The sequence below is a fragment of the Micromesistius poutassou genome, assembly GCF_964030765.1.
Source record: "Micromesistius poutassou genome assembly, chromosome: 2".
Classification (NCBI taxonomy): Eukaryota; Metazoa; Chordata; class Actinopteri; order Gadiformes; family Gadidae; genus Micromesistius; species Micromesistius poutassou.
Genome location: NC_140272.1, coordinates 10155771 through 10177698, shown reverse-complemented (window position 1 = coordinate 10177698; position 21928 = coordinate 10155771). Strand labels below are relative to the sequence as shown.

General features: G+C 46.4%; 3 protein-coding genes across 5 annotated transcripts; 2 read left to right on the top strand and 1 right to left on the bottom strand.

The window, feature by feature from the left end:
• Nucleotides 1–440: 440 nt before the first annotated feature.
• Nucleotides 441–3566, top strand: psmf1 (proteasome inhibitor subunit 1). Its single transcript, XM_084464220.1, has 7 exons — nucleotides 441–630; nucleotides 941–1093; nucleotides 1302–1384; nucleotides 1479–1661; nucleotides 1820–1876; nucleotides 1965–2126; nucleotides 2398–3566. Exons 1-7 carry the CDS (start codon nucleotides 502–504, stop codon nucleotides 2447–2449), a joined length of 819 nt encoding a protein of 272 aa, XP_084320346.1. The 5' UTR covers nucleotides 441–501; the 3' UTR covers nucleotides 2450–3566.
• Nucleotides 3567–4281: 715 nt separating this feature from the next.
• Nucleotides 4282–5764, top strand: cyb561d2 (cytochrome b561 family, member D2). 2 transcript variants are annotated; one of them, XM_084464223.1, is made up of 4 exons: nucleotides 4732–4748; nucleotides 4882–5035; nucleotides 5121–5158; nucleotides 5247–5764. In XM_084464223.1, the coding sequence occupies exons 2-4, from the start codon at nucleotides 4921–4923 to the stop codon at nucleotides 5748–5750; spliced, it is 657 nt and encodes a 218-aa protein (XP_084320349.1). In that variant the 5' UTR covers nucleotides 4732–4748; nucleotides 4882–4920; the 3' UTR covers nucleotides 5751–5764. The 2 variants fall into 2 exon arrangements, with proteins under 2 accessions (XP_084320348.1, XP_084320349.1); XM_084464222.1 differs by having other exon boundaries at nucleotides 4282–5035.
• A 44-nt stretch (nucleotides 5765–5808) lies between these two features.
• Nucleotides 5809–21341, bottom strand: rad54l2 (RAD54 like 2; the record flags this gene model as incomplete). 2 transcript variants are annotated; one of them, XM_084464211.1, is made up of 22 exons in its annotated part: nucleotides 21202–21341; nucleotides 20457–20651; nucleotides 19664–20015; nucleotides 19447–19583; nucleotides 19170–19325; nucleotides 18750–18985; nucleotides 18366–18548; nucleotides 18107–18240; nucleotides 17494–17690; nucleotides 16677–17019; nucleotides 15417–15594; nucleotides 14849–15043; nucleotides 13868–13986; nucleotides 13574–13683; nucleotides 13122–13221; nucleotides 12697–12902; nucleotides 12068–12240; nucleotides 11542–11738; nucleotides 10779–10963; nucleotides 10527–10616; nucleotides 10353–10445; nucleotides 5809–9697 (listed from the first exon to the last, which is right to left on the bottom strand). In XM_084464211.1, exons 2-22 carry the CDS (start codon nucleotides 20599–20601, stop codon nucleotides 8742–8744), a joined length of 4485 nt encoding a protein of 1494 aa, XP_084320337.1. In that variant the 5' UTR covers nucleotides 20602–20651; nucleotides 21202–21341. The 2 variants fall into 2 exon arrangements, with proteins under 2 accessions (XP_084320337.1, XP_084320338.1); XM_084464212.1 differs by lacking the exon at nucleotides 5809–9697 and having other exon boundaries at nucleotides 10336–10445.
• Nucleotides 21342–21928: the final 587 nt, after the last annotated feature.

Genomic DNA, 21928 nt, shown 5'->3' with positions numbered 1-21928 from the left:
AATAATCATAATAAATAACGAACAAACATATTATATATTTACATTGAATTGCACATGTGTTATTTTAATTATAGCACAAATCGAATAGGTTCTCTGTATCGTGTGAATGACAAAGCGGAACATGAATAAAAAGTCGAGTTTCCCACCGGAAAATTGAACGGTCCGGGTCAAAACATTTGACGATGCCAGCATGTTTTCAAAATAAAGACAACTACAATTAATTTATTAGAAGACCAGAGACCATCTACTGTTGTCTTCCCTGTATTGGTATTTTTCTAAAGAAGGAATTACAATTAATTCAGTATAATAGTCAACTTAGTCCGCCAAATGTTTTGAATATCCTTCATTTTGATGATAACGTTTGCAGGTGCCTGTAGTCGACTTTTAATTTGAAAGAATCGGAACCCCCGGAGCTCTTTTCATTTTCGATTCTCCTGAAGGAGGAGTGACTCGGTGGTTATTATAATAATTTGTAATAACTTTTAATCTGCGATAAGGACGATGGCTGGGTTAGAAGTGCTGTACACTTGCGTCGGCGGCAGCATCAGCTGCCCACAAGACGCCGTGATCTGCTTCGTTCACTGGGAGATTATAAAGAGTGGATACAGATGTGTGGGCTCCGGGGACACAGTGAGTTTACTACTTGATAACCGGCTGGTTACTACCAAGCATAAACCACAAAAGGTTGAAAACCCCCAGATCCCGTTAGCGCCTACGTTATCTTTATTAACATCTGGACCATTTGGTTGATGTAAACAGTCTTGATTCCGTTAATCCTGATGGTTGGCGCTAGTCTGAATTCCTAGAAAACAGTAGGAGGATTTATTGTTGTCCATTCTGCCTCTAAACGGTCTGGTATCCTTTCCACATATCTACTGCATTCCCGGTACCACTTGTACCACTCTACCATCGTCACCCCTCTCTCTACTCTCCCTCCCAGGCCTGTGCTGGGGACCGGCGCTCAGAGTTACTCCCCGCAGGGTGGAGCGACAACAAGGAGCTGTACTCTCTGCGTTACCAAGGCAACAACAGCGAAGACCACATCATGCTCAAAGCCATCACGGCCGACTCGAGCCTCATCTTCAACCTCATGGTGGGTTAACACAGTTATACTTCCTAGTTATACTAGTCATGACTACTAGCCTCCGTGCCCTTGCTTGTGATAGAGAGTTGATGCCAGAAAGACGGAAAGAGGGATATTTTGAACACAGAGAGATCATGCTTCTACAATATAGTATATCAGATCAGATATACACATCTTGTGTGTGTGTGTGTGTGTGTGTGTGTGTGTGTGTGTGTAGAGGTCTAGTACCCAGCAGGTGTCGGATCTGACCATCAGCATCAGTGAGCAAGTGGACGTAGACCAGCTGAATGCATTCGACAGGTAGGACCGTCGATCCTCATCATTCACCATTAACTGAGCAAATAGCACAACAAATATAGTTTGTTAACAATTTGTGTACTGTGTGTGTGTGCAGTGTGTTCAGGGACATGGCTGGCCTATCAGACATGGTGAAAACCCAGCTGCTGGCAGTAGTGGGTGGAGCCAGCGAACGGAGAGGAGGGCGGAGCCGCAGGGAGGAGGAGGAGGAGAGACGAAGAGGAGAGGACAGTAACCCCCTCCGCATGCCCCCCCGTCGCCCCGGGTCACAGCAGCCCTGGTGAGTGATGTCACCGTGATGTCACAGAGATGTCCCATGGATAGTCTAGTGGTCAGGGTTTAGACCCCTACCCCAAGGTTCTGGGTTTAAATCCCAATCTCTACCTATCCCATAGCAAGATGCCCCCTAAATCCTACTGGCTCGTTAATGTTTTTCAGGCCAGACCACATGGTTCCTCCTTTCGCGACCGGGGGTGCTGATCTAGACCCGTTTGGGTGAGTCCCCCCCCACCACCCCCCATTCCATTTGCTATATAAATAATAATATGACTGAAACGTGTTTGGGTTGTCTCTCTCCCCCAAGGTCTCGTGGGCCTGGGGGTATGATCATGGACCCCCTGCGGTCGGGTTACCCCCGGTCTGGTATGGACCCCTCTAGCGGGATCCCAGACATCCTGCCCCCCGGAGCTGTCCCCCCTGGGGCCCGCTTCGACCCCTTTGGCCCAGTCGGACGCCACCGGCCTGGGTGAGACGCACGCACGCACGCACGCACACCAGGCAGGGTGAGACGCACGCACGCACGCACACACACACACACACACACACACACACACACACACACACACACACACACACACACACACACACACACACACACACACACACACACACACACACACACACACACACACCAGGGTGAGACACGCACATGCACACGCACACCAGGGTGAGACATGCACACCCACACTCTCTCCTCTCTCCTCCACCAACACATAATCTGTGTGTATCTGTTTCAGGCCAGATCCTGACCATATGCCACCTCCAGGATATGATGACATGTTCATGTAGAACCAAACCAGGAAGTCCTGCTTCTCACCCCCATCACTTCCGGTCTCCCCACCAATAGCAGGCAGAAGAAACATCTGGTCATGGCCCCCCTTGAGGGGACTGGCCAATAAACACAGGTCTTAGAATTGGTGTGATTGCCTCGGTGCCATTTATATTTATATGGATTTGAGAACGTTATGGGCCAAAACAACCACACACAATAATGTTTTATTTTGCACATTGCTTTCAATGTCTACAACCTTTCTTGGACAAATAATTTTAACCCAGTGAGATAGGATCAGGGTTTGGGGTTCAGGGTTAGGGCTTCAGGGGTGAGGTCTTATGCCTCGACCCTAAAACATGAACACTGGAATAGAGTGTGACAAAGTCATGGGTTCAAAACCCAAAGGAGCAGAGGCCTAATGACCCTTGATAATATAAGTATAGTGGCGAATATGTCTCCAAGGCAAAAACCTGTAACTCAGGATTCTCTCCCCTCTCCCCACATTAGAAAGAAGCTGAGGTTTACAGTTGTTCCCTCTCCTCCCTTCTTCAATGGCCCTGTGCAAGTGTGAATGGCCAATGCAAGCCTTTCCAAAATCTGTTCTCTAGTGACATCATAAGTGGGAGTGTCCACCCATATGTATGATGGATAAACCATTTTACCGGTCTAACATTTGGACTGTACCAACTGGTAGGCCTATCTACAGTATCCATATTGCATCTAGGGTCACACTCCCAATTGCAATGTCACTAGAGGGCAGATTATTAAATATATGATGGGTAATCAAACTCAAACCTGTTGGTTAAATAAGGGCCTTTTAAAGACCTTCTTTCTCTTCTCCTACTCTCTCTTCTTATCCTCTCCTATTCTCATCCTCTCCTCAGCTGAGAAGGAGTGATCCACACTGGTTCTCTCTATCGCTAACAGATGAAATGTTCACCTGGCTTAGCTCATGTAGAATAACATGCTGTTATCTGGTTGGTTAAACTGAACGGGTACCTTAATTAATACACAGGGTTCTGATTGGTAGAATTAACTGGGTACCTGAGTTTGTTCATTATTGTTTCTGTATTTGTTGTTTTGCTAATGGAAAATATTTCATGCCAAACACTTGAATAAAACTTTTTGTTTGTAGTTTGGTGTTGTGTTGTTTGTCTCTCTTTCTTGGTCCCTTGGTCTCTCCCCCCTTTCTCTATCTCTCTGTCTAAAGGCATTTTTACAATGCCGAGTCGATACGGTCGCGGCTTGGCACGCCCTGCAATTTCGTGGAAACCTAGGGCTTTACCTCGATCTGATGACATTGTGATTATTAAGGCAACAATACGATATTTGCCAATATACATTTTTTGATATTGGCATAGTCCTGATAGTCCTGAAGCCCTTTATTTAGGTTGTATTCCTGACATTTGGTGATTAATGCCCTTGTCCTCTCTAAGTAGTGGGGCTTCCCCTAGGAGTGTCTGGATCCCTGAGTCAAGTCATCTTCCCCAACAGGCTTCCTGGGGCGGGGGACCCCTGACATCAGGGGTGGAGATGTTCAGGGGCAGCATCCACACACACAGATCATACACCAGCACACATCATACACACACATTCCAAACTGAAACACACCATCACACCAGAAGAGGGCAGTGGAGCACAAAAGTAGATTACTAAACCCAGAACACCCCCACGGGGGAGGGGGGTCCTGCTGGGCTGAGATTGTGGGCACTGGGTATCCGGCGACGCCTCCCTTGGGGTTTCCCTGCATGGCGACGGGTACAATGTGTTTTACCTTGATCTACCTTGTCCTTTACTCAGTTATTCTGGTGTGTGTGTGTGTGTGTGTGTGTGTGTGTGTGTGTGTGTGTGTGAGAGTCTTTAACCAGTTTATTTTAGTTGACAGTTTTTTCATTTGCATTTTTATTGACTGGCTGTGCGGCGTGCCCCTCCGCGGCGGCCTATCAGGACCCCGGCCCATCAGGCCCTCAGCGGCTCCGGCGCTGGCCTGCTCCACCTTGGCTCCCCCTGGGGGAGAAAGAACCGGACAAAAGCCAATGACAACAAAAATCAAAATAACTTAACTTACTCTGCCCCCTCCTCAGACTCCACCTGCTGCATCTACTTATCCTACTTTTCTACCTCCTCCCTTTCAACCTGAACTGAGAAACGACAAAAAACAAAACTGGTTCACTGGAAGACATCGGAGCGCAGCCCAGGGCTCATTCTCCCAGAATGCATCCGGGGGAAATAAGGAAGTTTAAATTCCACGTACCACATTTAAAAGTAGTAATGGTGAGCTGGCGGACATTTCGTAAAGCTAAGGTTTGCACCGATGTATGTAGCTGTGTAAGACAAGTAATACAATATCCATGCGCACCCAATTCAAATAACGGGTAGCGACTGTTATCGTTAATCTGCGATCCCAAATATGTAATTATAGTTGTAGTCTACATCAATTTCCATTCAGCAAACCGCACCATAAAGCATCTTAAAGAAGTCTGTACCGATGGACGGCCAACCCGGGACCTATGGCTATACACGGGCAGCCTGCACCATACTGATACACCTGGTGTGCACTATATTCACCATATTAATCACAGTTCTGTCACGTCCAGGATCAAGTAAGTCTTTATACCGTGCATGCAATCTGTTGTAGGCCTACATGTGTTTAACTGTTTGTTTGATTCATATTTTCTATTTCTCAAGGTTTGTTTTCTTGGCATCCCTTTCTTATGACACTGGCAGTAAGTAGTAACAGGCTGCCGCCCTCCTCACTATCAGCATTAAGTATGTAGACATCTAGAATGATTAACATGACTCTTTCCCCGACAGTTCTCCTTCTTCATGACTGAAGCCATCCTGGTCTTCTCGCCCCATGGCTCCCCCTTCAGAATGCTTCCACACAAGAGCAAGGGCCGGCTGCACTGGGTCCTGCAGTGCCTGGGCCTGGCCTGTGCTGCCCTGGGCTTCGTAGCCATCGTCTACAACAAACACTTGGCTGGGAAGGCCCACTTCACCTCCTGGCACGGTGCGATGGGTCTGGTGACGGTGTGCGTAGCAGGGCTCCAGTGCTTGGCCGCCGTGTCGTTGATCTACCCCTCCCTGGTGAAGGGTTGGTCCCTCGCCAAACTGAAACGCTACCACGCAGCTGCGGGCCTCCTGACCTACCTGCTGGGCAGCGGCAGTCTGTTCCTGGGAGTCAGCTCTGTGTGGTTCACGGCCTCCGTCGGGGAGCTGGCCTGGTACCTGACGGCGCTCTGCCCGGTGTTGAGCAGCCTGGTCATCATGAGCCAAGTCTCCAACGCCTACATGGCAAAGAAACGCCTGCAGTCCTGACACAACAGTATCAATGCAACCTTATGAAGACTGATCAAACCAATAAAAGGCGGTAAACAGGGCTCCTCTTGAAATAGAATGCAACAGTTGGTTGTGGAATTTAAAAAACGTTAGTTGTGCTCAAGACCCCCACTAAGCTGCCTATTCTGCCCTTTTTTTGAAATTTTCCTCCACAATTGTTCACTTACTTGACATTTTGCCTTGTTTGTGCTATATATATAATTTTTTTTACACCAGCCACATTGCAATACAAGTGTTTTATTGTTAAAATAACATTGATAACAGTTAGATTCTGTTCCTGTGTGTATGAAATGACAATTCTGTATGCAACAGCCACAGATGGGTCAAATAAAACCGATGTTACAAACTAATTACAAAACATATTTTACATCATAAATAAATAGTTGTGAAGAACATCGAAATGAGGAACAAACTACAAGATGTCATAAAACATTATAAAAACATTAAAAAATTGTAATAAAATAAGAATGTACAGTAAATGAATAGACAGACAGTTGCTTACTATCAATTCAGATAAGGAGTTTCCAATAGCCTCAGCCTGAAAGAGGGGCAAAACTATGTACCTTGCATGAACCCTTTTCAAAGTGCTAGGTGGGTCTGCCAAATACCAGCAAGCATGTTCCAAGACATGCTTCAACACACTGCAGATGTTCCTCAGAACATGCTTCAACACACTGCAGATGTTCCTCAGAACATGCTTCAACACACTGTAGATGTTCCTCATAACATGCTTCAACACACAGCAGATGTTCCATAGATCATACACTGCATGTGTTCCTCAGATAATGTATCAACACACTGCAGATGTTCCTCAGATCATGCTTCAACACTGCAGATGTTCCTCAGAACACACTGCAGATGTTCCACAGATCATGTTTCAACAGACTACAGTAGCATGTCAGACAATATGTAGGACTACTCAGTATCTTGGTTTCAGACTTCTACTCAAAGAAAGTGATTGCATGTGTTTTATGTCCAGTGTTTTCTTCCGTGTGTTCAGAACATCCAACATAGTTGGTGTACGTCAGTTAAGGAAAGACTAATTCCCCCTTTACTAGTTAGCATTAGATCGCACAAGAGAAACACAATGCTAAAGGCCAGACAACAGCAACAACATGGAGAATCGCCAAGCAGCACTGATCTACACTTGGAATAGTGAAAGAAGCTACTGAAGAACTGCACTAATTCAAAAATACATTTTTGGAAAAAGCTACATCGTAACGGCAACATCAATGTGGTAAGGCCATTATATAAAGTCTGACCCGGCTGTTGGAGGTCCTACTGAACATCTGCTTTCAGAGGACACACACTGTTCTGTGTACGCTGTGAAAACCCTCCACTTAGATGCTTGGATAGGAAGAGTTGCATTTGTTCTCCGCAGGTTCATACAACTGGAAGTAATGCGCGTACAACAGGTTGAACTCAATTCATTATTGGTTCCTGGAGAATGAATAGTAAAAAATGAAAATCCTAATTACTACCTATTTGATCAGGAAAAACAGTAGTTTGTAAGTAATGGTACAGCTGAGGATCGGTTGGCTCCATTTGGTTTGCGCACTTGTTGCTTTTTAATATAAATGCCACTTGTACTTGTGTTTCGAGTTTAACCATACAATGTCACTGCTCAGTAGTTTCTACCGAGCGGAAAAGGGTTTATGGACATGAAACCTAACTTCCAAGACCTCTTTGTGTTATTTAAGGCCGAAGATGAAAGAAGCCCCCTGCATTATCAAAGGCTTCCATGAAAGTACATTCATCTAAAGTCAATTCTGTTCCCCTGGGGCAGAGACACTTGGTTTGTGAACAGTTTCCATAAAGCCGCTCCACCAAACCCATTCTGCACACCACAGTATTAACATGGAAACAATGAATATAACCCCTATTTACAAGATAAACAATTCCATTTATAGTAGGATAAACAAAAACATCCAGACCTAATATCCTTTCAGACAAGGTGGTTGCGGGGGAATCTATAATGAGAGACATAACTAGTAACTTAAGTATCTGACCATGGTTAGAGCTCTTAATTCAGCTCAGGTGTTCTGCTTTTAGAGGCCCTTCTCGCTTCTACACAACGGTAGCTTTCCAGCGCACTTAAAAAGACTCCACTACACTAAACTTTTATTGGATTTTATTAGACTTATTTTATGGCCTTATATTTCACAACAAATTTCGTAGCTACACATTGAGAACAATTAATTACAGGCCTTTTCGAAATCAAATTGCCCCATTTCAGCACATAAAATTAAATTATTCACACTGGAAAACCTGGCTTGAAGATAAAGTCCAAGAAGAGGGTTTGTTTGGGGAGAAATAAAATTGGTGGTCCGAACCAACAAACACATGATCCGATATAGTGGCGTCCTGCACTGAAGATGTCGGAGATATTTGTCATTTTATTTATGTAAATAAGTCTTTGAATTCTGAACTAGTACGTACTAGCATGAGAGCTGACCATCAACCTCTATGAAATAAAGGCAAAGAGGCGCGCAACACAGCAAAATCAATTGTCTGCAACAAGGAATGTGGAACATTTTCAGATCCTGTGAAATCGAATGGATGCATTTCTGCATGACACTACACTGAGCAGTCTCTCATCCTGGGGCGAAAAGGTTAGCTAGGAAACCTCATTCATGGTGAAGTTGTTGATAACCTAGCCCAGAAGAAAACAATGATTGGGAGTAGTTTTACAAGATTTATCAAAAGATTTTGATGCATGTTATTCCAAAAAAACAAAACAAAAAAAACATGTCTGACTCCAATACTACGGTCGTATGCCCAAAGACCCATGTGGCAGGCAGAACCATCTAAACTACTAGTGTCTTTCTCAACTCCCCCACAACTGTTCATGTAAACTGGTAGTGAAAGGTCTTATCCCTTGGGGATGATTCACGATTAATGACATGGGGGCGTAGAAGGAAGGCCCGTCATTGGCTCAGGAGCCAATGACGGGCCAGGTGTTCTGATGGTCTATTGGCCCATCACCTCAATGACATCATCGTCAGAGCTACTGTGGTCGGTCTCCCCGGCGAGCGGGCCGTCCGCCTGGCTCAGCGCCATGCCCAGCAGGCTGGAGCGGGGGCCGCTGTAGGAGCCGGGCCCCGACGACGGGAACCCCCCCGGCGGGTTGGAGTACATTCTGGGCTCGGACCCACCGTAGTTGAGGGAGTAGCCCGGGGACAGCAGCCCGGCCATGCTGGGGTTCATCAGGTAGGGCGGGAGGGAGCCCTGTGCCAGCGAGGAGGACGAGGAGGAGGAGGAGGAGGCGGAGGCCGACGACACGGCCGGCCTGGTGGACGAGTAGACTGAGGAGAGGGAGGAGCACGAGGGCACCGTGGAGGGCAGGTGTCCGTTCCCCTGGCCCAGCAGGTCGGACGCCGCCGACGGGAACATGGCCTGCAGGTCGCCCAGCGCCTGCCCTGTGTTCTGGAGGAAGGAGGAGGAGCCCCCGACGCTGCCCATGTGGTACGGGTGTGTCATGTGACCCATGTTCCCCATCATGGAGGAGGACGAGGTGAGGCCGGCCTGTGGGTAGGAGCCCCCGCTGCCCAGGGACGTGCCCGGGTAGCGCCCTGCCGCAGACCGCTTGCCACTGAACTGCTTGCCGCTGTTGTTGTTGTTAGCACTCAGCTTGCGCTTGTTGCCACGGACGTCGGTGGCGGCGGCGGCGGGGAGGTCGTCTCTGAGGTCACCGGACTGGTAGTGCTGGGGGTCGCTTGCGGCGCCGGCGGACGACATGTCCAGCGGGGAGGGCAGGCCACCGGGCGCCCCGGCCATGTCCTCGTCGGTGGAGGCCGCGTAGCGCCGGAGCTCTCGCAGGATCTCGGGGCTCTCGGGGGTGGAGGGCCGCGGGGGTCCGTCCGGGCTGCTCTGGGTGGGGGAGGAGCAGCCGTTGCTGATGGCGCGAGCCTGGGAGCCCTGCAGGTCTGGATGAACAAAGATGGACATCAGTGTCGACGTGAGTAAGTGGCAGGAATAGTCACGCATTGCTTTTCTGACCTCGATGGCAATTCACTTATTTGGAAATATTGCTTTACAGATTTACATATGCTTGACTTTGCAAAATACTATGCAGATCTTAATTTAAAATCAAGTTTATTTTAAAAAGGGCTTTTATAACTTGTTGATCAGTCATGGTGATGAGTTTTGTCCAATTCACACTCCACGCAGTTCTGCTACACCTGCATAGTGCAGGGGGTCTTAATCCCACACCAGGTGTAGTGGTATTGCTGTTTTTTCCCCACTAGATGGTGCCACTGACAAGCAAATACAGAAATGGCTCCATGAGTTAGGGATGAGGTAGGGATTGCATTGCCATTTTCATTTCAACAATTGCGACAAGCACAGATGCAATGATATTTTACCAAAGATATTTTAACAAAATTAGGTGAGGGTTGTGTGGCTAAGTGAGGGGAATGTCTAAGTTGAATCCACAGATAAATAATTATGTAATTTATTTTTCATTTCCAACATAACCACATCAAGGAGTGCCTCAAACAGTTCATCAAAATATAAATAAAACGGTCACTACAGAAGGACCTGAATACTAAATGACTTGACTGCTTTAAGTATATACTATACCTCTGGATGAAGAGGAGCCTCCCGTTGCTTGCCGGCTGATCTTTCCCGATCTAATGGCAAAGATTCGACCATCATTTGTCCTAATGTAGGTACCTGGGGTGAAATAGAAAAACAAGGGTATATTCCATCACATGAACTTTGGCAACAAGTGCTGTCCAATGGGAGCGTCCCTACCTTTAGAACCCTTGATGACATGGATGCTTTCTCCTGCTCCTATTCTGGCCTGGGCCTCTGTACTGCTGTTGGCTCCTGGAATTACAATGTCTGGAGAAATACATACATTGGGAATTAATTACAGAGAAATTTTGTGCATTAAAGGGCCAATAAGTAAATAACATCTTTATACAGTTAAGGATTCGGGAGTGTGTACTGGAGGATGTCGGTAGTGATTGGCGAGAGTAACGGAGGATGTCACTAGATGATTACCAGTTGTTGTGACGATTCTCTGGACATAAACTCCGGCCTTCTGCAGGAAGTTGACGGGGAAGCCGCCGCCCCCTCCAGAGCTGGACCCGGCCATGCTGGCCTGTCGAGGCATCATGGGGATGGGTGTGGACTGGATGGGCCGGACACTCGCCACGGGCTTGTCCTCTGGCCTGCCGCCTGGACACCTGAAACACACAAAAGACCATACAAATTAAAAACACATACAAATGTGATCGGAGAAGTCTTCTATTAATTAGTATTGTGATGTGCAGCAAAGGTATTTCCCCTAAGCAACTACCAATACAGCTCATTAACATCTTCATCCCAAAATGGCCCACATCTGGGCAAAGCCCCTGCCCCCCAATTGCAAATTGGGATTAAACCCATAAGAAGGCGGTCATGTGTCACACCGCTAGAAAGATTAGATTATCAACCATTGTAGGCTAAACAAGACAATTCCTACCCCAAACAAAATAAGAAGCTTGTAACAGAAAGCTACGTATTTCGTAACTGCACATGCACAGCAATAGCGATCTTCTCACGTCATTGGATCTACACAAACTACATATCATATCAACACTGAGAATCTAGATTCCAAACCATATTCATTGGTAGGTTTTTTTTAGAAACAGGCCAAGTGATGAATAGGTGAAGGAGCTGGTAACGATTATGCATCTCGGTCGAGGATGCCCAGCCCAACAGTAGGCTGCAGACATGGGGAATGGGAAAACAGTTTGTATCCCCTTTCTAAGAAGGAACTGACCAGTTGCGCTGGCTGAACGCTGGTATGTTGGCAAGGGTTTGGTCGCTGGTGGGGTAGTAGTGAGCGTAGGACGGACGCGAGTATGGGACGCAGGCTCTCTTCTCGTCCTCGTAGCTCTTCTTGGCGGCTCTCTTCTCGGCTTTGGTCAACTTGGACTCCTTCCGGTCCATCAGCAAGGACTCGTGATGGAAGGGGATCTATTGACAGAAGATAACAGTTGGTACCTGCTCATGGCAAGGTAAGGAGCCGGAGGAAGCATGGAAGACATGCTTGGCTGATTCACTAATTAAATGTCCAAATCAATTCACATTGACTTACATAAATGATCAGTGGAAACGGCCGGAAGAGAACAAGTGCATTACACTTCTACACACACATACTTACAAATATGTGTTGACCACATAGATAACCCACCAAGATATTATTCTTATTTGCATGAGAAAAAGTTCCATGTAACACTCAATAGGCAATGCCCAGAAATGGTGTTATTCCTTAGTGGGTCCATGCAGCAGCAGCGAGCCGGTACCTTGGTGATGAGGTGTGGGTAGCGCAGGCAGGCCTGGCTCATGACCAACTCCATGTCCTCATGGGGCTTCAGGGAGTACTTCTGGTCAGGCTCCTCCTCCACAAAGTGCAGCAGAGACTCCACCTCCTTCCGTGTGAAGTTCAGCACGGGGTTCAGGTCGTCCACCACGCGATCTATACATATGATCATTTAGTTTGGAGCCGAGTAAAGGCTCAGTAAGTTATGCCTAGCAGTATCCATGAGGTTGGGCAAACTCAAAGTGGTGAAAACAGGGATGTTTTGACTTCAAGACTTATAAGTGTTATAGCCTATTAAACCATACGGATATTAAAACAAACATTTTTTTAAAGTAAAACATCTGAAAATGATTTTGTCATAATCAATGTAATTTCTTACACAATATCAATCAATCAAAAATAATAAACATCATGTCTGCATAGGTCCCTCCCACACCTGAAAATGATTAAAAAGGTCTTTTGTCATTTTAAAGTAACACATGCGATTGTCTGACCAATCGACCATAAGGGTCTGCCCTACTCAGCAGACACCATGCCATGGTTTAGGTGCTAATGTTTGACACGTCTTCATTGCATTTCACAGGCCAACCCCTGAGTCGACCCGTCTCTTACCCGACATGCCCTGCTTGGAGACCTGCCGGTCGTAGATCTTCTTCTCCAGGGTGAAATCGCACACCAGCCTGTAGATGTGGCAGGGCTTCCTCTGGCCGTAGCGGTACACCCGGCACACGGCCTGGGCGTCGTGGCACGGGTTCCAGGAGGCATCGAACACCACCACGCGGTTGGCCCCGATCAGGTTCACGCCCAGGCAGCCCGCCCTGCAGCGGCACAGCCACGTGAAGACAGCGTTCAGAGTGTGTGTGTGTGTGTGTGTGTGTGTGTGTGTGTGTGTGTGTGTGTGTGTGAGTGTGTGAGTGTGTGAGTGTGTTTCTGTGTGTTAGTGAGTGTGTGTCTGTGTACAAGTGTGAGTGTGTCTGAGAGTGTGTGTGTGTCTGTCTGAGAGTGTAAGAGTGAGTGAGTGAGTGAGTGATTGTTACCTTGTAGACAGTAGGAACACCCATGCAGCGGTGTTCTGCGGGTCATTGAACTGGTTGATGAGTCTCTCTCTCTCTGAGGAGGATGTACTTCCATCCAGCCCTAAGGAGAAAAAGTAGGACCATTATTACATCAAACTCATCTCTTAAATCAAGCCTTGAGCCACATTAAGTAAAGGACTCATCCATAATGAAAGCTGTGTTATTCATTGCCATATTTCATGAAGGCTTGGATAATGTGGAGACTTATTTATTCCAAATAATCCAAAGATTGCTCGGAAAGATGACTCAATAATCAGTTAAAATGCATCTGTCCGCATCGTAAGCTAATGAGGTAATTATGAGGTAAATGACTGCTATGATACCTGTTGATCTACGACGTGGCTACTTGGGTAGGTGGTCTAAACACCGGGAAATGGTCTCTATGAGAACCGGGCAGAGCCGGGAGGACTCACTGTAGTAGTTGATGTTGCGGACCCAGTGCTGGCTGGGCATGTCACCAGGAACCGGTACGGGCCTCTTCCCCAAGAAGTCCTCGATGACCGTTAGGGTGGACAAGCTCTGGCTGAACGGTTGAAGAACAATCCACATTACAACAGCTGTCTTACACATGGAGAGAGGAGTTCTGCTGTTATTGACCACTGACGATTAATCGATTAGAATGGAGTAAAGACTCAAAGTACAAGTCCAAATAAATGAGCAAATCTCATTTAAAGGTAGTTTATGTCCAAAGAACAGGAAGGACCGACCTGAACACCAGGATCTTGTCTCCTGTCCGCACACTCTCGTCGATCAGATGGAAGAGCAGAACCATCTTGGCTGAGTTCTCCAGCACCCCGGTCCTGTACATGGACATGATGTCTTTAGCCTGAAGAAACAAAGGGAATAGTTAAAAAGAAATAAAGAAAATAATGATTACAGGATAACTAATGCTTCACACTCTTACCTTATGTAGGATCTAAAAGACAGACCAACAAATGGAAAACCTTGTGCAAGTGACACACCAGCAAAAAAAAAAAAACATCACGACTATTATTGTCAAAAGATCTTGGGAGAGCTATACTATGTTAACTCCGTCGACAACACAACACAACTACAAGTCAAGAACTGTGGATTGCTCCATCGCGTATTGATCTTGTTTAAGACAGGTTGAAGACATTGGTTATGCAGTAATAAATAGATCAGAACAGGGAACTAACAGGACATTCTGCGGAGGGTCTGGTGTTCAATGAAACAATTTCGTGGAGCAGGGCGGACAGAGCAGAGGATCCCCGGCTCAAGCCGTTACCATCGCCAAACCCACGGGAGGCCAGCGGGCCGGTTATTCATACATTCTCTACAACATTGTGTAGCCTAATGTTGTGGTTGGGCTCTGCCTATGGATCCCTCAATACTGCATAATACTGCATTCTGTAGCCCGTTACTGTAATGGCATCTAAAACTAGAAAAAGCATTATATTTAATTTCTTTAGCCGAATAATTGATTGAACCAGAGAATCGAGTGGGGCACAGCCCTATTTAATGACTCTTCCAAAATGTCTCTTCCAGACCAGGAAGACAACAATAACAATCTTGCAGGCTAGCGAACCAACAGTCTGGAACACTTCAGAATTCTGCTGTTTATTAGTGCCAAAATAAATGAATAGCACAACTTTATGAAAATGAAACATCTGAAACTTGAATGTGATCCGTTTTCTAGACTGCGAGCAGAGTAGGTGGTTGTGCAGTACCCATTCGTAGGTGATGACTTGATTGGCCCGTTCCTGAGTGGGGTTGATGGGAGGCAGAGCGGCGTTGGCTTTGCCCTTGAGGGCGGAGGGCGGGCCCCTGGGGTTGGAGGCGAGGTCGTCCAGGTCCAGGTCCTGCTCGTTGGCCAGACTCTCCTTCTGCAGCGTCTCAAACAGCACGTCAGGGTGGTTCCAGATCTTCACACAAAACACAACCCCCCTCATTTGTTACAACCCAAATGGACAGAAAGGGCCGATGCCACATTTTTCAAACCAGTTGGATAATGATTGAAACACTGGTACCGGTATATTGTCGTTTACCACTAGATGGCATGGTGGAACTTAACGATTGATGCCTTGGCACACACCCAACCATGTTTCTGATTTAGAAAGAGAGCTAAAGCAAATCTCCATCTTGCGATCAAAGACGTGACAAAGACGTGGGTGGGCAGTGGCCATTCTATGCTAGTCATGGAGACTGAGCACAGCAGACTACCGGTAGATCTGACACCGCCCAAACCTGGGAGAACAGGTAGAAAGAAGGAGAGTGACAAACGGGGTGAAGTCCCACCTTGCAGCACACGCAGAAGGCCTTCAGAGGGTTGAGGCCCAGCCAGCCGCTGTTGCCAGCCTCTCGGAAGCGGTTCATGAACTCTGTGTAGAGCGCTCTCTGGATGGGCGACAGTCGCACCAGCATCACGTGCTCCTCCTTGGAGGGGAGCTGGTCTCGCAGCACGTCGTGGCCCCGCCTGCAATCCAGAAATACAGCACACCAGACTGTTACCATCACAGCACAACCACAACACTCTTACCATGCTCTACGGGGAAAACATGATGAAACGCAGACCCAGGAGGGATAGGAATAATGGCATGATATCTAGATTTTGGCGTTAAAAATTTGCTTACAAAATAGCTATGACCATCTATAAAAGAACTACGGCGGTCAGTCACTTCTCCCTTCTGACTATCCAGGGAGTTCTTTGAGGACTAGATGGGGAGCTCTTGGGCAGAATGAAGGAACTACTCAGGTGTGTGTTACGTCATTGCATAATTAGACGTGCCAGATCAATGTCGGCTAGGGCTAGTCGAACAACAGTTATAATAAACACCTTCACGCATTTTTTGGATTTATAAATAAGCATATCTCCCACCCCAAAAAAATAACTAACTAATTAAAACATTTCACTGCCACAACTCATTTGTCTCTTGCCTGTCATAAGTGAAAAACAATTCTACTCCACGGAATACTTTTGTTAATAATACTCATTATAAACAGATTCATTATATTCACAGCTCTGTGATAATGCTTCCCAGAACTGAGACGTGCTGCGCATGCTATACTAGTAAGATGTGAGCAAAATGTAAGCGAGAATATGATGATGCTAGACCTTTACATGCATGTTTATAATGGCTATATAAATACATTTCTAAATATGATTGGTGTGCTCTCCTCCATCTGTGATTTCTTTCAGCACAATGCACGCACACGGCTGGTTACTGAGAATTGGTTGTACACTATTTTCTGGATGCATTGTGGGATACGATGAGTCCACTATGTAGGGTATAATAATTCTCCCAATACAATTGGACCGCACTACAAAAAGGTGACCTCACTATATAGTGGACTATTGAGTGATTTCAGACAGCAGACTCTTATAAATAGTAACGTGGCTAATATGAAATAGAGGCATTCATTTTACTCCAGCCCCAAATGGATCAGCTCACGGATACATAACCTTATGCACAAGAAACACATAAGCTCATCCAACAGCACATCTTCACACACGTCATGCAACACCTGACCGCGACCGTCCAGAAGCAGTGGGCTCACCTCTGCACAAAGCCCTCCAGCAGGCTGTGCAGCACGTGGCTGCGGTAGCGCATGAGCCGCCCGTCCTGCGGCGTGCTGTCCACACACTGCCCGTTCAAGATAGGCCGCTCGAACATGTTGCTGAACTCCTGCCGCGTGCCCAGGAAGTCGGGCCGAACAAAGTCCACCATGCACCAGTACTCGATGAGGTTGTTCTGCAGCGGGTAGCCGGTCAGCACCACGCGGCGCCGCGAGCGGATGTTCTTCAGGGCCTGCGACGTGTTGGCGTGGCAGTTCTTGATGCGGTGGCCCTCGTCACAGATCACCACGTCGGGGCCGGGCCGGGCGATGGACCGCTCAATGCCTGAGGTAAACACCGGAGATACAGTCTCTATACCTGAGGTAAACACCGGAGATACAGTCTCTCTACCTGAGGTAAACACTGGAGATACAGTCTCTATGCCTGAGGTAAACACTGGAGATACAGTCTCTATGCCTGAGGTAAACACTGGAGATATAGTCTCTATACCTGAGGTAAACACTGGAGATACAGTCTCTATACCTGAGGTAAACACTGGAGATATAGTCTCTATACCTGAGGTAAACACGGGAGATAATGTCTCTATACCTGAGGTAAACACTGGAGATACAGTCTCTATACCTGAGGTAAACACGGGAGATAGTATCTGTACCTGAAGTAAACACAGGAGATACAATATCTTTAAACCTGATGTAAAGAATAGAGATAGAGTATCTCTTCGCCTGAAGTAAACAATGGAGATACAGTATCTCTCTATATTTAATTTCAGCGTCTTTGTGACTGACGACCTTCCCTGACCTTTCATGAGCTCCTGCTGTCGGTCCTCCTCGTCTAGGTCGATGATGATGGGCCCAGCAGGCTTTTTAGACTTCCTCTTCCGGCCCATGACGAAGGTCTTCTTCATAGACAGCAGGCGGTACATCTCATAGCCCATGAGGAGCACTCCTCCGTCTCTGGACCAGTCCTCCACCACCTTCGCCCTGGCCACGGTCGTTCTGCAAGGACACACACGTTGACTGCTGGATGCACTTCGATCTCCCATGACAAACACCAGGGCTGAAACTAGTCAATAGTTATTTTCATTGTTGATAAATCTAACCATTAATCATTCAATCAATCACTTTGTCTATACAATCAGAAATAATAGAAAATGGCATCACAAGTTACCGAGACCAAACTGAAGTCTTAAATGTGCCGCTTTATCTGACAAGCAGCCAAGAAAAAAAAAAGAAGAAAATAAAGAAAAAAAAAAAAATCAACAATTACTTTTATAATGATCCATGAACCAAATACTTGAATTAAACTGCAACATTAGGCAGCAAACGTTCTTGGCGAATGGACTGGACCATTCGTTGATTACTGGTGGCAGCTTAAATGCTAACCTCCACACAGAGGGGCTGTTTCTACATACTTGTGCTCGTCGTTGAGAATGTGAACTCTGAATGTGCGGCCCGTGGCGAAGGCAGGGTCGGTGTCGGGTGGCAAGGCTTCTTGGGGTGGAAGCCAGAGGTTGAACTCGGTTAGCCAGTTCTGAAGGGTGTTCACCTGTGGGGAAGTAATACGAGCATTTACAATTGATTCGGTTCAATCGCTTCAATTACAGTGAAGCATACATACGTGAGTGTATAGAGCAATAGCATGGAAATGATCCAAGGGATCGCTGTACTCACAGGGACAATGGCCAACACGGTGTGGGCCCCAGTGTGCCTCAGCAGGATGTCTACGAAGGAGATGACCTGCAGGGTTTTCCCCAGCCCCATGCTGTGAGCCAGGATACAGCCAAAACCACTGCTACTCTTGTACCTCTCCAGGGACTCTACAAGGTTATCATACAAAAAGCGGATTCCTCCAACCTTACAGATAAGGGAGACAAGATAAGATGGATTAACACATAATACATGCACACAAAAGCAGCCCTTAAAAGCCCATGTAGAAAGTTAAGTTTAAGAGTGGATCAGGATAAGTGAGCAAGTCATAGAGAGAGAAGGAGAGAGGAAGAGCGAGAGCAAGAGACAGAGAGACAGAGAGAGAGAGAGCATGGTAAGAGTGCAGACCTGGTGAGGTTTAACAGCCCTGGCTAACTGTGGGGCGAGGTAGAGGTCTTCCTCGTCTGCGGGGTGGTTGATGTTGACCAGCACTCGCCCCTGGGTGTCAGGCTGGTTCAGCGCATCGTTGACATGGGCCCCGCTGCTCTCCTGCGTGCCTCCGCCCTCCGCCTCATCGTCGGCTGACTCACTGCTGATTTGCAGGGCGTCCTCGTCCCCAGAACTCAGCTCAATTACATCCGAGTCTTTATGGAGCAAATGAGCCGCACACGCTGTTAAACACTTGTCGATCGATGAGGAGTGAAAGACTACAAGATGTAGATGCAGGAAGGGGATCTCTTCGCATCTTGTGCAATCATATTCATTTAGCAAATATATCTCCACTAGAATACGTTTGATTTTAAAGCAGTATGATTTTCAACTTCTTACCAGGAAGCTTGGAGGCCTCTTCCTTGTCGTCTTCCTCCTCCTCCTCCTCTTCCTCCTCCTCCTCCTCACCACCGCTACTATCCAGACAGATGATATCCTGCTTGCTGAGCAAAGTGGGAACAAACTGGGCTACTTCCCCTGCCCTTAATGCAGTGTCTGCTAGTATAGAAGAGGCCACAGGAGAAAAGAACAGAAACAAGACAATTAAGATGAGGAACATTTTTCAAAAACAGAAATTGAGTTAACTGGATAGCCACGGTTAGTTAACAGGGGTAACCTAGTTGAGGTTCGGCAACCGATGGGGCTGTGGTGGGGAAATCCTTCCTCTGCTGCTCCAGGCGCTTCCGCCGTTCCATCTCCTCCTGCTGGGCTGCTTTGGTCCCAGCCTCCAGCTGATGCTCCTTCAGCAGCTTTCTGTAACAACACAGAGTTACAGAGGGCAAAGAAAACACGAGATGGGATCCATAGATATTCAACAACTGAGGGCAGTGTACCTGATGTTCTTTCTCATGTGTGTAGGTTTCGATGCCTTTGATAGTCTGGAACCTTTGGAGGACTTTGAGGACTTGGAGGACTTGGAGGACTTGGAGGACTTGGATGATTTAGACTTTGGGGTTTTAGTTTTGAGCCCAGGTGGCTTGCTCTGGCTGGAGTCTTCTAAACTGGCTTGAGGCAGGGAGCAAGAAGCAGGTCTCGACGGAGGTCTAGATGGAGGTCTGGATGGAGGTTGGGAAGGGGGGCGAGATGGGGGCTGGGACGAAGGCTCAGAAGAGGGCTCCCCGGAGTTGACGGACTCCTCGCCATCCCGAGATGTTTCTGCGTTGTCCTGGGGACTCTCAGTTTGCTCTGTCAGGACAAGAGGACATGGGTCATCTAAGTGCTAAGAAATTGTTGTAGTAATCTGGGAGGAACACACACACACACACACACACACACACACACACACACACACACACACACACACACACACACACACACACACACACACACACACACACACTCCAGAAAAAACATTGACTCTTGATCATAATGTTAAAAATATTGTCAACAACAGAACGCAATGTCAAGTCAATATTAATATATCATCCTCCAAATGTTCATGAAGCTATGAACGTAAAATAAATCGAGTTAATGCTATATAACACATTTAGTTATATTTGTTGGTATAGGCATATACCATATTCTCCCTCCTAGATTAAAGTTACACCTAACGGTAGTACAGTTGTTTACATATACGCTCCTTTCCATGTATCAAATGAGTGCAGAGACAAATTTCTCATAACTCACCAACTGCATCATCTTCGTCATCTTCATCATCTCCATCCCCATCCCCATCCTCTTCTTCTTCTTCTTCTTCTTCATTTTCCAAATCCTCTTCTTCACTGTTAAGGCTTTGCTCCAGTTCACTTTCTGATACTGCCTCTTCAGACATGGTGTCTTATGGGACTCTGAGTATTACCTATACAACCTCATTTCACGATCCTAAAAAACACACAATAACATTACAATGTTGAACGATTACATAGCTATTAATACCAAGTTAAACATTTGTTTTCACTTGGTCTCTAAAACAAAGTACTTTCCTAAACAAATAGCCCAGCAGATGCAAATGCAAATGTCTTGGTACGGCATGATACCTACTGGCCTATCATCCAACATTTGATCTGTAGTATTGTGAAGTGTTATATCTTCTGCTTCTGCTAACATAACACCATTTCAAGCTGTGTGGCTAGTAATAAAATATGAAGTTGTACTGTAGCGTTACTATGGCAAAAGCAGGAGATTACACAACAAAGACCGCGTCACCAAACAGATACAGACAACTCTCTATTATTTATTCTTGCCTACAAAGAGTGTGACTGGCTTGCGAGCTAGGAGGCGAACGTTTGCTCTCGATCTGCTCTGCTGATGTTCAACGATAGCGTTACTCCGCTAACAGGAGCTAAGTTGAGGCTATCGCGCTCGGCTAGCTAAGATGCAGCAACGAGATACAAATCTCGAAGAACCCGCAATAGCTTTGTTGAAACCTTACCTCTCATACGTTAACGTTAATCCTTCGTGAAGTATAGCTCTGTGGTTACGATGATGATTGATCAATTTACATTTATATATTTGAATAAATGGACTGTCAAAGGTTGCTAATTTGCCATTTTTTTGCAGTGTGCCCGTTATGTCCGTCCCCTGACGACGGGAGGCGGTGAGTCTTATCAAAGGTTCCGCTGGGGAATTAACTCCGGTAACTCTGGTGGTACAACATAATACACACTGTCTATATCATGTGTGTTATTACCACTTATCTAATACTAATCTGTAATCTATATAGCTAGCAGAAGTAGTGCACAATAAATAAATAAATAAATAAATAAATAAATAAATATAGTATATATATATAAAGAGAGAGAGAGAGAGAGAGAGAGAGAGAGAGAGAGAGAGAGAGAGAGAGAGAGAGAGAGAGAGAGAGAGAGAGAGAGAGAGAGAGAGAGAGAGAGAGAGAGAGATAAGGCCCTCAGCCACAATGAGTTAAATCCAGGATCAAGTCATGTTAGCCCGGACCAGGTCCACGACATAACCACCACCACCATTAAGCACCACCAAATGATGAGAAAAGAGCAAACATCTGAGAAATGTGGCATGCTTCTTGTCCCTAAACAGAGAATATGCAGTTGCAGAATACCCTTACTGACCCAAAACTAAGGAAATCCTTGACCAAGACTCAGACTTTTTTGTTTATTTAGTATCTCTTATTGTCCATAGTATTC

Coding starts and splice junctions, on each gene's coding strand:
- psmf1 (XM_084464220.1), top strand. CDS start 502: ATGGCTGGGTTAGAAGTGCTGTACACTTGCGTCGGCGGCAGCATCAGC. Junction 631..940: donor GTGTGGGCTCCGGGGACACA/GTGAGTTTACTA, acceptor TCTCCCTCCCAG/GCCTGTGCTGGGGACCGGCG. Junction 1,385..1,478: donor CAGCTGAATGCATTCGACAG/GTAGGACCGTCG, acceptor GTGTGTGTGCAG/TGTGTTCAGGGACATGGCTG.
- cyb561d2 (XM_084464222.1), top strand. CDS start 4,921: ATGGACGGCCAACCCGGGACCTATGGCTATACACGGGCAGCCTGCACC. Junction 5,036..5,120: donor TCTGTCACGTCCAGGATCAA/GTAAGTCTTTAT, acceptor CTATTTCTCAAG/GTTTGTTTTCTTGGCATCCC. Junction 5,159..5,246: donor CCTTTCTTATGACACTGGCA/GTAAGTAGTAAC, acceptor TTTCCCCGACAG/TTCTCCTTCTTCATGACTGA.